At 41.6% G+C, this 14,663-nt stretch overlaps 1 protein-coding gene across 2 annotated transcripts in view; it reads right to left on the bottom strand.

Moving 5' to 3' along the window:
- Dock8 (dedicator of cytokinesis 8) overlaps positions 1–7,618 on the bottom strand; it is a 180,370-nt gene extending 172,752 nt beyond the window's left edge. The window contains exon 1 of one of the 2 annotated variants that reach the window (XM_042699402.1): positions 7,396–7,618. In XM_042699402.1, coding sequence (XP_042555336.1) covers positions 7,396–7,448 — 53 coding nt within the window. In that variant the 5' untranslated portion in view covers positions 7,449–7,618. The remainder of the gene's footprint in view (positions 1–7,395) is intronic. The other variant, XM_042699401.1, reaches the window with a different exon arrangement.
- Between the last annotated feature and the right edge of the window lie 7,045 nt (positions 7,619–14,663).

The raw sequence follows: 14,663 nt of genomic DNA on the forward strand, positions 1-14,663 counted from the left end.
CCATCATAGCAAACCAGGGGGTTTTCTCCTTTGAAAGTTGAGAAGCTTCAGGAGTTCCTAAGCAGTGATACTAATGTGCTATGTGAGCCCCAGGAAGCCAACGTGAAAGGCAAGAACAAGAGTCTAAAAGAAATCTACATTCTCCATGCTCTTGATCATGTAAACCCAAGTAACATATGCAATCTAGAATCTCATTTTGTGATAGAAAGGGATGCTGATTTTCCTTCTACTGGCTAAGGTAAAAGAAGCTAGGGTTTATACGTTCTAAAGAAGAAGGGACTATGGATTAGTATACATGGTGAAACAAAATTAAAAAAAAAAAAAAACACAGCTTAAGGCCCAGTATCCAGAATTTCCACAGGGAAGGAACTTCTTTCTCCACTAGTACTTTTATCATTAATCCACCTACTCAAGGAATAAGGGGAAAGAACATTGAAAAAGAAGTTATCACTCACCGTCTTTACTTGCATGGAAAGCAAAGAGTAAAGAAGGAATGCATGACTATTGCCATCACTGAAGAATGACTTCACAGATCATGCAGAACCCAGGAGAGAAGCTAGAGGAAGAGGACAGAAACATTAAGGTCAAGATTGGCTGGTGAATAAAGATTAGAAAGAAGGATAAAACTGGCGGTAGAGATGGGGGGAAATGGGTGGTTTTAGGACCACTGGTCAGAGCATAAATAACTATAACTTTTCCAGACATCAATGCAGCAAACAAAAGTTTGAAACATCGTTTTCTTTTCACCAAACCAGGTCCACTATTAGAAGTTTCCAAGGAAGAATTTGCACTAGCCCAGAAGGGAAGCCAACTGTTCTATCCATTAAGTTCTGTACATTATTGTAAACATCTGGAGCCAATCTTTATGCCTAATAGTAGAATCAACTCAATAAATCACCATATACACATGTGACTCATAATGTAAATCCACATCACTTGCCACGGAGAGTTGTTCATGTTATTGGAAATTACCACACAGATTATAATGGAAGATGTATAACCTGATTTCATTTTGTGAAAAAAGAAAAATAGAAGGCTGTGTACATCCAAATGTTCATGTATGTGAGTTAGAGATGTGGGTACTATTTTGCTGTTTAGCTTACTGGAATTTGCTAGTTTTGATAATGGATGTGGATGAAAAGTATGGGGTACTGAAGATACTCCAGATTTGTGAGTGCTATTTCTCATTTTCTTTGCCGTTGTGTTTCGAGGGCCCAGCCCATGACTTAGAACATCCTAATAACTTCATTCATTCACTGAAGAATGAATGGATGCAGGGGAAGACAATTTAATTTCTCATCCGCTAGGCCAACATTGCCAATTGGTTCGATTTCACCAGAACCCAGCAATGAATGTGTTCATATTCTGCGATGTCCACCTATTTTTATTTGATGTGGCCTGGTAAGTAGCAAACCATGCCAATAAAGTGCAAACTTCAGAGGCACAGGAACTACACCATATAAATATCATGTCTTTACCTACAGCCTACAGAAGCCTTCTGGCTACTGACAGGTCATAAATTAGACTAGATATGTGGGAACAGGATTAGCACATTCCCACCGCTTTAGCCTTTTATCAAATTAATAAGTACCTTGTTGTTCCCACTGAAAAGAACCAAGTGGTTTTGTTCCTTAGAATTCTGCAGCAAAGAAGCCTAGAATGTTCACACCCTGCTTCTCATGGCCCCTGTGTAGTAATGCAGAGGAGTAAAACTTCAGGTGTTTCTGACATCATCAATTCCTTCGCTAACTGTGGGGACAGGGGACCTTGTCCCCGGAACTCTCTCCTTCTAGGGAACCACATAGTATTATTATACTTTCTTTCCATAGGCCCAGAAAGAAGTACAAAACAGCTTCACAAGTACATGAGACTTGCTGCTGTTCCAAGAACTCCTACAGAAGAAAACCTCACCCTGGTAAGAAGGTTCTTGCAAAATAGATCTTCTCCGGCACCTGTAGAAAAGCACTAGGTGGCAGAACTAAAATGGCTAACACCTATAATCCTACCTATTATTCTTTCCCAAGAATCTGAAATGATTTGAAACATGAAAGGCCATAGATTGAGTCTACAGTCTGAGATCCTCTATGGATCCTTCGTCTAGAACACATCAGATGAATAAAAGCACAACGCCATGCAGTAGAACAGCTCGGTTTTTCACCCCAGATACACATTTACACATGCAAGTAAATACACTTGAATGTCTGTATTATCTTTGCTTTAAAAAAAATGACCAAATTCTTCTCATGAGGTTCTCTCTAGCATATCTGGTTCTAGTTTTTGTGCTCAAAATGATTGAAGTTGTTCTTTTGTAAAATTAAATTCATTTTAATCAATATACAAGATCCTCAAAATTATATAGAGTTACAGATTTATATTTATATGCCATGTATATTTTGTAATGTTTGAATCAGAGTATTCCTGAAACTTGTATTCTTTCTTTCTAGGGAAAACTTTCAGTATACTTTCTGTGAGCTTTCTGAAATGTCCAGTTCATTACTGTTATCTATAGTCATCACATTTTACAACAGTATACCCCTGGACTTGGAGTTGTTCTTGAATGCCATCTTTATGTAATTTTATTCTCTTTTCTCAACTCTATTTTATCTTCCATAAAAACACAGTTATGCCTAATCCTTTGTTCTACTTTTTTAAAGGATAAAATGCAAGTTTATGAAGTACTAAGTTCAGCCAGCTGCCAGAGGCTCTCACCTGTAATCCTAGCAACTCAAGAGGCTGAGGCTGAGGATCATGGTTCAAAGCCAGCCTGGGAAGAAAAGTCCATGAGACTCTTACCTCCAATTAACCACCAAAAAACCCAGAAGTGGAGCTGTGGCTCAGTGGTATAGTGTTAAATGGTAAAAAAATAAAATAAAATAAAAAATTAAGTGAGAGACCTGGGTCCAAGCCCTAGTACTGGCACATATAAAAAAAAGTACTAAAGCTCAAGTAAATGTTACTTGGTTTATCTTACAATTAAAGTAGGATATCAAGTTAGGATACAGGATTCTGGAGCCAGACTTCTGCATCGGAATCCTAGCTTTGCCTTAATTGGCTGTGACTCTGGGTAACCTGCATGAATAACTTCCCAGTGCTCAGTTTCTCCACTAAAGTGAAGGCAGTAATTGTTCCTGTTTTATAGCAGTGAGTCAGGTATGACACATAAAGACATATCCTCATATCTGCCATGTAGTATGCATTATATACAATTAGGAGCCACTAATTTTTCCTTTTCAATCCTGAATTATCAGTACTATTTTCCATATTCTATACTTTTGCTGTTTTACTCCAAAAGTTCTTTATTCACATTACCATTTGATCAAGTTGTACTTCTATTCTATGTTTGAAAGATACTATGTAAACTGGAGTGGAACTCAGTGGGAAAGCTCTTGTCTGACACACATGAAGTTTTGATTTTAATCACCAGTATCACACAAAAAGAAAACAAAGATTTTTAATTTTTCAGAGTATCAGTAATAAGTTTCTGTGTGTGTGTGTGTGTGTGTGTGTGTGTGTGTGATGATACTGGGGCTTGAACTCAGGTGCTGTCCTATGCTTTTGTGCTCAAGGCCAGTGCTCTACCACTTGAGTCACAGCTCCACTTCCAGGTTTTTGATGGTTGATTGGAAGTAAGAGTCTCAAGGACTTTACTTTCCCAGCTGGCTTTGAACCATGATCCTCAGATCTCAGCCTTCTGAGCAGCTAGGATTGAAAATACGAGCCACCAACGTCCTGCTAGTAATAATGTTTGTAATCTAAAAAGGCACTCAATTCCAGTAAGAAAAAAATGTAAATAATAAGAGTAGAGGACCCTTTAAAGACTGGAGTGCTTGATCTCCAATGCTAGCATTATCTGGCACTGCCTATTCAAATCTAGTCTTTCCTCTGAACTTAAGAAGTCAGTGACAATTAAGCTGGAAGGAAAACCAACATGTAAGACTTAGAAGAAATTGAACTTCCCTCTTCTAACTCAGAAAATACATTTCAGAAGCAGATCTTTCTTATATCTTCCCTGAGCTATGGCCCCAGAAAATTCTTAACTACAACAAGTTAAACAGTGACACTTGTTGCTCCCAACAAGTCCTGAATGAAGATTTCCAACACGTGGGTTCCCGAGAGAGCCAGGACTGATGGCTGCGGGCAGGTGTGGTGTCTGGTTCCTCCTGGGCCAGAGCTCTGCCCCCTGGACTGGGTAAAATGTCCCTTACAGGGAGCCACAGAACTTAAAACTTGCTGGGGACATTCTTCAGCCACTGGGAGCAATACTGTCTGCTTGCTCCTTGGTGAGGGTATCACACACAGCACTGGCTATGTGCAAAGACAACTTTTGCTATCTCAGACTTCATTATTTCATTCACTGAATTTTACCCAAATAAATATATCATGATAGGTGAAAAGATGGAAAATATCTGAACACAGGCTAAATGTCCTAGCAGCCGTACTTCAGCAGGATCTTGTAATCTGGACTATTTTTAATATTAAAAGGCACATGTGCAATGAAAAGCATTTTGCTTTTCCATTTTCAACATTCCACATTGTTAGGTTTGGTTGGTTGTTTTCTCTTTCTAATATAAGAAGCAATGTTCAGCAATAGAACAATTTGCCAACGCTGCTTCTGAAATGATTTGAAAAAGCTGATTTTAAATGATTTCTAATGCTTGACTTGCCTTATAAGGCAATTCTTAAAGCACATAGGGTCAAAGTAGCACAAGCTAGTTAAAAGCTGTCTTCAGAAGTTTGCAAGCCTAACTGTGCTGTTGTCAGTTCCATGGACTTGAACTTGCCAATGTGCTGCTACATTTCCAAGCTCAGTGTCCACTTCCGTCAGACACCTTCCCTGCCCTTCCTTAGGATTGCCATGAGAATTTAGTGATGGAATCCATTAAATGAAACAACATAGAATCTGAGACATAGTAAATAATCAATAGGGGTGAATTTTAATATCATATTGATAGCAGAAATATCCTTATTAATCCATTCCTTTGAGCAGTAATAACTGCCAAACACCTTAGCATAACTGGTCTAATTCTTTTATGTAGGGAAAAGAAAAGTCTAAGAATAGAAATATGCAATCCATATTGTTGCCTTGGGATTAGGGAACATTTGGGGCTTTCTTTGAGTGGGTACTTCTTGGTCAGATTCCATCATTCATTCTGTCCACCTGAGTGTGTCTGGGGATGGAAGGCACAAGAGGGTGAACATTCCCCTCAAGAAAGCCTCAACTGGCCACAGGTGTCACCACAGGTGACTCAGACTAGTTTCCACTGGAAAGTTCCAACTTCAGCTTTCCCACCTACCATCCATTCCCTCTTAGGGTCTCACGGATGCAAATGCTGGAGATGACTGTGACCCAGATGAAGCTGCTGGTGACAGCACTTCATACCTACCATCACATTTAATCCTCCCCACAGGTACAGTAAGGCAGGAATTGTCCCTAGTCCCCTGTGATATATAAAGAAATCAAAGCTTTAAGAAGTTAATCAACACAGTTAGTGATAGACAACTAAATTGTAAACAAATCCGATTCCAGCTAGGGCCTTTTATTCTTTCGGTTTGCTTTTTTGTTTATTCTATTTTTCTGATCTTGTAGCTTGAACTCTGGGCCTGGGTGCTATCACTGAGCTTCTTTTGCTCAAGGCCAGCACTCTTCCTCTTGAGCCACAGGGCCACTTCTTGGTTTTTGTGTGTGTGTGTAGTTTATTTGGAGATAAGAGTGTCAATGGACTTTCCTGCCTGGGCTGGCTTTGAACCACAATCCTCAGATCTCAGTCTCTTGGATAGCTAGGATTACAGGCGTGAGCCACTGGCACCTGGCTTGTTTATTGTTGTTGTTTGTTTAAACAGCAGTTTCACAATGTAGCACAGACTTGTCTCAAACTCTAGATCCTCCTCCTACCTCAATCTTCAGAGTGCTGGGATTATAAGCGTGAACTACCTTACTTGGCTCAAGACCTTTATTCTTAATTCTTGGGCTGTAACAACCTCACAGCTGTTTCCAAGATTGCCTAGAGGAATAATCTAAGTTGTAGTTACTCATTTTGGGTCAACCTTACACAATATTACAGTCTCTAACTTCCTTCTGCCCAAATCATACTTCCTGACATAAAATTCACAGGGACAAGGCACAGAGAAGCAAGTACACAGTGCTACATCCATCAATTCATTCAGTTTGGTTCCTTTTCCCCCCAAGAGCCTTTACTGTACATGCCAAAATACTGGGGGGGGGGGGGGGGGAAGGGGGATTCTCATAGGAAGATCCCTGATAGAATTGATGACTTTAAACCCATACCCATTAGCCTTCAGCACTAACATAGAGATCATATTGAAGAGCAGTAAAGAGAAATGGTTTGCTCACAGCTACACAACACGAGGAAATAAAATCTCCAATAAAGCTCAATATGCCCTCTGGAAGTCCTGACAGCCTCATTACTTGGGCTTAATTCCTGGTGGCTCACACTTCACACATGAGCTGCACACAGGCTTTCCCAGGCTCAAGATCAAGAAGAATGAAAACTCTTAGAGCTGGGAGAATGGCAGAAGAGTTAAGTTGACACTTTCAGCCAAGGGTCATATATATAGTCTTTTAACCAGACGAGTTCTCAGGTCAAGGCAAAAATGCTCCCCCAAATACCTGTCAGCAGTTTTCAGTGGAGGAAAAACTACCTTTGAAACAACTCCCTGAGAAACGGAGACAGCAAATGTGCACATTTGGTGTATGCAGTTTTTAAAAATTAGTGAGTCGGGATCTCTGGGCCATTCCTTTTTTATTTAAATGAAGGGTTGTTTTTTTTTTTTTCAATCACCCTTTCCCATTTACATGGCTGGCTTCCTTTGGACTAGGGAATAAAAATAGAGATGTCATCACGAGCCAGACTTTTTTTGTTGTTGTTGTTTCCTTCCCTGGCATCATAAAACAAGAGGAGAAAAAGCCCTTTTTTAAGACTTTTTAAGTCTTTTTAAGTAGCTCTTTGAAAAACAAAACTGAGTTCGAGCAGTTGGGTTTCTTTCCCCTTCCCTAAACGGGGAGAAGGAGCAATGTATAGGAATTAGTGGGGTGCCCAAGGTGCCCGCTGCACTGTCTGCAGCCCCCCTCCCCCGCGCCCCACCCCGCACCTGTCAGAACCCCGCACCAGCAGGCCGGGGTGGGGGGGGGGGGGGCAAGTGGAGCTAGGAGAGAGGATCCAGGTGGGTGAGAAGACACTGCAGGGGGGCGCAGCTGAGCCCGGCGCGCGCCCCGCCGCGCCAGCGCACTCCCCAGCAGCACTGGGGTCACGACGACTCCCCCCTCCCCTTCCAAGTCACCCCACCCCACCCCAAGTCTTAGGGACTCGCCCTGGTCCCAGACGGTGAGAGGAAGCGCTGGACGATCACGCTCCGTCGCCGGGCGCGTCTTCTTACCTGTTGATCTTGAGCGCAAAGGCGCGGCGCTCGGCGCTGGGCAGCGTGGCCATGACCCGCCCGCGGTTCCGCGACCTCTAGGGTTGGTGGGGTGCCGAGAGCCGGGGGTCCAGCGCGCCGCGCCGCCGCCAAGAGCGCATGCCGAGCCGGGCGCGAGCCTCAGCTGTCAGCCGCGCAGGGAAACTTCCGCATTTCCACCTTCGGGGGTGGAATCACCCCCGGGGGGGGGCGGGGAGGAGGGCCCAGCCACCGCCACCCCCGCCTCGGCCGGGCACGCGGGGCGGCGGCGGGCGACCGGGTGTGGACACCCCGCGCGGAACCGTGCGCCCCCGAGGCGCCGACCCAGCGCCCGGCCGGCCGATCGCCCGCCCCGCCCCCCGCGCGCGCTCGGCCCCGGAGGGGTCTGACCGCCCCCACCCCACCCCAGGCACGGAGGACCGCGGGCCGGAAACTCCATCTGCCCGGAGCTACGGGGCGGCCCGGGGATGTGGGCACGTGGGGGGGGGGGGGGGGAGCCGCGCCTTCCGCTCGCCGCCCGGGAGTTGGCGAGGTCCAGGAACCAGCCCCGGGGATCTTCGGGAGGGGCCGGGCTCCGGGCTCCGGGCTCCGGGCTCCGGGCTGACACCACCCTGGGAGAAGGCAGTCTGACGCTTCAATGAACTCACTGCTTTTTGTTGTTTCTTTTTTAATTCATGGAGAGGGGGCGCACCTGTGGCTCACGCCTGCGATCCCAGCTACTTAGGAGAGGCTGAGATCTGAGGATCCAGGCTTGCAAAGACCCTGACACTCCTTCTCACCTGCGATTACCTACAATGAACCAGCGAAAACGCCGGAAGTGGAGCTGTGGCTCAAGTGGTAGAGGGCTAGCCTTGAGCTAAAAAGCTCCGGGACAGCGCCCAGGCCCTGAGTTCTAGTCCAAGAACTGAAGCCAAGTGTGCAAACACACATACACACAGAGTTGGCGGAATCTCTTCTGATACTAATCAAATTTTGCAAGTGTTTCTCCTGGAACATTTTATACAAACATAGTGGACCCATCCAAGGAGTAAATACCATATATATGTAACTATATTATATATAACTTATATAGGCTAATCATATATAAATTATATATTATAAAATTACATAATAGAAATATAAATTATATAATATAAATTTTATAAATATACTTATAAATGATATATAATACTATATACTTATATAATACAATTATATACTGTAGTAATATATTAATATGTGATATATTAATATGTATTATACTAATATATAATATACTGATATATGTTACATTACTATTATGTATTATATTAACGTTATATAATACATACTATATACATATCTATATATCTATCTATATCTATATCTATATAGTGTGTGTGTGTTCTTTTCACAGCCTGTGATTAAAAAGCTTTTCTCTGTGGGAAACTACATGTGGCATCATTACGGTTCCATAATAACACACTGAGTCTCTGTTGATTTCACTTTCAGACTGACCTGTCTTCTCAGAAGCCTCGCTCAACTCAAGGGGAAGAAAAATCACACAAGCCCCAACACTGACTTAAGTGGAAAAGCCTGTGTTTGTTTTGAGTTACTGCTGGCTCCCAGTTTGTCGTATGAATGTACTTCCTATATATTGAATGTCTCCGTTTGTCAACTTGCCCTTGAAAAATGCTGCCCAGATGCATTTGTGGGTTCGAAGCTGAAATGCCCAGATCTAGTAGCCACAAGCCACATGCAGCTATTGACCACCAGAAATTATGGTTCATCTGAACTGAGATGGACTGGAAAATACATGCTAGATTTCTAAGATAGTACAGAAACAAAATAATGCAAAAATACCTTGTTAATGATTTTCCTGCCAATGGCAGGTTAAAATGACACTTTGGGATATATTTAGTTAAGTCAGTAAAACACATATTATTAAAACTAATTTTACCTGTTTGTTTTTCCCTTTGTAAAATGTGGCTTGCACTAAAGAAAAGCTAAAAAGAAAAGTACATGTATCGTTCAAATTTGTGGGCCACATTATGGTTTTCTTTTGGACAGAACTGATCCAATACAAGCTAATTCGTAACCTATTGTAACCTAATGCTCAACTGCCTGTAGACTGCATGTTGCCTTTTTTCAAAGACCTTGTTTCTCTGGTTTGGCTGAGTCAGATAGTTGAGTAAAACTTCAGAGCTGGTTAGGTAACACCCTACACACACACACACACACACACACAGAGTATAAATGCCTTTAAGCAGATATGACAGAGTTCTGAAACATAACATCATGTAGACTACAAAAGCAGGCTGAAAGAATTTGAAGCCTCTTTTTGTTGAAACTTAATGTTTCTGACATTTAGAATTCTCAAGAATATTCTCAGAATAGTTACTGCACTGGAATTTTTTTTTGGGGGGGGGTCGGTCATGGGACTTGAACTCTGGGCTTGGGCGCTGTCCCTCAGCTCTTCAGCTCAAGGTGAGAGCTCTACCGCTTGAGCCACAGCGCCACTTCCGGTTTTCTAGTGGTTTATTGGAGATAAGAGTCTCACAGACTTTCCTGCCCAGGCTGGCTTTGAACCATGATTCTCAGATCTCAGCCTCCTGAGTAGCTAGGATTACAGGCGTGAGCCACCGGCGCCCGGCTTTGCACTGGAATTTATGAGCCAACATGTGGATGGAAAAGTCATTGTATTCAATGTACACGATGTAAAAATGAGCTATGTAACTCATGGGGAGACACAGGAGGGGGAAAAATAGAGGAGAAGGAAGGAAGGGATGACATTAACCAAGAAGCATTGTACTTATAACCTGACATGGAATTGGTACAACTCTTAATAACAATAAAAAAAGAAAAATATTATAAGTAGTAATTCTATAAGTACTTCCTCGGTCTGTGAATAAATAACTCACTAAAAACTTCTATTTGAGTCTTCAAGGCCCTATGTGCTAAGTTTTCAGATGACTTTCTTGAATGTCAATAAAATACGCTTTCATATACATCAGACATATACTGGTTTCCACAGAAACACAAATAAAATAGAATGGAGAATGTAAGAAACCTTTGGTGCAGTTCTGGGAGCTTATTTTGGATAGGTAAAGAGAACCATCAAATCTTCCATCTTCCATCACTTTACATCTGGTACCTAAAACTAGAGGTTAGAGCAGCATGTACAGATCCTCCATGCAAACAATTCCTTGATACTTAGATGTCACTCCAAACGTCCATCATTAATGTGTTAATTTAGCCAAATTCTTATTTGTTCCAGTTTTCTCTTCGCTTGGACACATTCACAGAAAGTCATTGGAGCCGCCTCCTTCCTCATTCTCTCTGCTTTTCAGTTCCCTGTAGTTTGAGATTCTCTTCTCATTGTCCTTTCTGGAAAGCTAAGTTTGGCAGGATGCCCCTCCTTACTTAGTGGCCTCTCCTGGCCTTCCTCTTTCTCTGTATCTTTACGTCATTCAGTTTTGTTTTCCACCATTACTCCCTTTACTTCTATGAGACTTCACTGATCATAAATTCCCCTCTTAAGTTTCCCTGTATCTTCTCTTCTCCCCTCAAGGCAAGCTAATCTCTTTCTCTATATCGAATCTTATCCTATTTTTATTTAACAACCAATAATACTTCATGCTAGACACCGTTTAAGTCTTTAACATGTATATGTGAATCAGTTACTTCATTCATCACTAAGTCATTAACATTATCTCCACTTTGCATCTAGGGAAACTGAGGCTCGGAGAGGTTATCATGACTTCTCCAAGGGCACAAAGCAATAATGGCAGAATCATTGCCAGTTCTTTAGTTCTACCTATCACCTAGGTAGTTCCTCTGAACTGTCCACAAGTATTAAACTAAAATGCCTCCTCTCCCTCCAGACTACACTGGGAACTTAGGTGCCTGTCTATAATCACCCATTCTGTTGGTGGCACCACTTTCCTGTTTCCCAGGTTTAAAACTTTGGATTCGTCGGCTGGGTGGGAGAGCAGGAAATCTGGGCATGGCTTCAGCTTTTGGCTAGCTTTGTGATTCTGAGTGAGTCACACTCCCTTTGGAGCAGAGTCCTAAGTCTTGGAATGACACCATGTGTTTTCCCCTCTGTGAACTTTATGAGTGTGTCAGCTCTACCTTCTTCCTCTTCTTTGCCCTTCTGATCTCATCACCTTCCAAGCCTGCCATTTAATCTTTATAAATGTCACCCCTTTGTAAATATCAGTCCTTCCCTCTTCCAGTCTGTCCCATTAATTAATGTGTGGATAACGGACATAAGATTTAAAATGGCTTTTTGTTGAAGGATCTACTTATTCTGATCTAATAGTCCTCTACTACCCGGGTTAAGGTTACCAAAATATTTGATCCATCCTGTTTATCTCCTACTCAGTGGGCTTTAGTGGTTTTCATAGACTCTGTGGGCAGTGTGATCTTCTCTTATTGGCTCAAAGGCCCACATGCAACCAGCTCTGCTCCTTTACTGTCAGAGAGAGCAGGGCAAATCTCCAATTTGATTCTAGAATAGGAAATGTTCTCTGTCTCGGGCCACCTCTGCTCAGGCTATTCTTCCCCATTGTCCTCATCCTGTATCACCTCCAGTCTCTCTCTATCCTTCAAGACTGAGACAAGTTGTCAGGTTGCACTACTCCCTGAAGGAGAGGGAGTTTGTCAGCATTGGTTAAAAAGTATTGGTCATCACTACTAATCACAGCCTACTGGAATTGGAGATCGGTAAGGACAGATTACAGAGAACTATATGTGACAGGTCCTCCAGGACAGGACTACAGAGAAACATGTAAGCATGTACATATCTCTGCCCTTCTTCCAAAACCCTCTCAAGACCTTCCCCAATTTCATCCATATGTCACCTTTCATGGCCATTTTTGTTTGTGTGTGTGTGAGGCTTGAACTCAGGGCTTGGTTGCTGTCCCTAAGCTCTTTTGCTCAAGGCTAGCACTCACCTACTTTGAGTCACAGCACCACTTCCGGTTTTTGAGTGATTAATTGGAAATAAAGAGTCTCACAGGGACTTTTCAGCCCAGGCTGACTTCAAACTTTGAGTCTCAGATCTCAGCTTCCTAAGTAGCTAGGATAACAAGCGTGAGCCACTAGTGCCTGGCTTGACAAGGCATTTAACATGGCAATGCCTTATTTGCTTGTCCTGTGGCATTTCCTAATTAATACCTTTTCTAGCTTTGCTTTTCTCCTCAGCTCTGATCATGATTAGATATAGTACACATCTTGTTTACTTGCTTCTTTATTGTCTTTCATGCTTATTGTGCCTATACTCCATGAGCACATATATTTTTGTTTAGTTCACAAACCTATATCTAAGATCTAGAGCAAAGCCTGATGCAGTTAGTGTTCAACAAGTACTCATTCAATAAATAGATGAATAACTGATTGAGTAGTGAATGCAGACATTGCATGAATAGTTGTTTAAAGTTGTTTAAATGTGAATGGCAGTGACCAAATTTCCCATGTCTTTCAAAAGGAAGGAAGAACTTTATATTTTATTCTCTCAAATATTTTATATTTTTCTTTTTTATGAATATTGCCTAGCTCTTATATTTATTTCTGGGCTGTGAAATTAAACCAGCATATAAATTATTATTAGCAAATGCATGCTTTTATTATTATCTTATAATTGGGGTCAGATACAGAAAGATTTGTGGCCTGATATTTAAAAATTGGCTATAGTCCTTCAAAGCAGAGCTTATACCAATACTCCTCCAACTCTTCAATGAAATTGAAAGAGACAGTTCACTACCGAACCCTTTCTTTGAAGCCATTGTAACCTTAATCCCAAAACCAGGCAGGGTCTCATCAAAGAAAGAGAACTATAGACCCATTTCTTTGATGAATATCGATGCAAAACTTCTCAACAAAATTTTGGCCAATCGACTTTAACAATTCATCCAAAAAATCATACACCACGATCAAACAGGATTCATTTCAGGAATGCAAAGTTGGTTCAATATACATAAATCAATTAATATAATTCATCACATCAACAAGAGCAAGGATAAGAACCACATGGTTATCTCAATAGATGCAGAAAAAGCATTTGACAAGATCCAACACCCCTTTATGATGAAGGTTCTGGACAAATTAGGAATCCAGGGAACATTCCTCAATACAATAAAGGCTGTATATGACAAACCTACAGCCAGCATTATACTTAATGGTGAAAAACTAAAGCTATTTCCTCTTAACCCAGGAACAAGACAAGGATGTCCACTCTCTCCACTTCTCTTCAATCTAGTATTCGAATGCCTAGCTACAGCAATAAGACAAGATGCAAACATAAAGGGGATCCAAATAGGAAAACAAGAAGTAAAACTCTCCCTCTTTGCAGATGACATGATCTTGTATTTAAAGGCTCCCATGGACTCTACTCCCAAATTACTCAAGCTGATTCAAAACTTTGGCAAAGTAGCAAGGTATAAAATTAACCCTAAAAAAATCAATGGCTTTTGTGTATGCCAACAATGAGAAAAACATGGCTGAAATTAGGAAAGCAACTCCATTAATAATAGCCCCACAAAAAAATAAAATATCTAGGAATTAACTTAACCAAAGAAGTGAAGGACCTCTATGATGAAAACTTGAAAAATCTGAAAAGGAAATCAAAACAGAACTTAGGAAGTGGCAAAACCTCCCATGCTCCTGGATTGGAAGGATCAACATCGTAAAAATGGCAATACTTCCCAAGGCTATCTACAAATTCAACACGATACCTATCAAAATTCCAATCTCATTCTTCAAGGAAATAGAAGAGGCAATCCAAAAATTCATATGGAACAATAAAAGACCCCAAATAGCAAAAATGATCCTCAACAGAAAGAATAGTGCTGGAGGAATATCAATACCAAATTTCAAACTCTACTACAAAGCCATAGTAACCGAACAGCTTGCTTGGTACTGGCACAAGAACAGACCTCAGGACCAATGGAATAGAACTGAAAACCCAGAAATGAACCCACAGACCTATAGCCATCTAATCTTCGATAAGGGAGCTAAAAAAATAGAATGGAAGAAAGACAGCCTCTTCAGTAAATGGTGCTGTCAAAATTGGTTAACTACTTGTAGAAAACTAAAGCTAGATCCCCATATATCACCCTGCACCAGAATCAACTCCAAATGGATCAAAGACCTTGGAGTCAAAGCAGACACTCTGAAAACATTACAGGATGGAATAGGAGAAATCCTAGGTCTCCTTGGCACAGGCCGAAATTTTCTTAATAGAGACCCAGAAACACAACACATCAAAGAAAGGTTGGACAAATGGGATT

The sequence above is a fragment of the Dipodomys spectabilis genome, unplaced genomic scaffold (assembly GCF_019054845.1).
Source record: "Dipodomys spectabilis isolate Male_0828 unplaced genomic scaffold, ASM1905484v1 ptg000241l, whole genome shotgun sequence".
In the NCBI taxonomy this organism is placed as follows: domain Eukaryota; kingdom Metazoa; phylum Chordata; class Mammalia; order Rodentia; family Heteromyidae; genus Dipodomys; species Dipodomys spectabilis.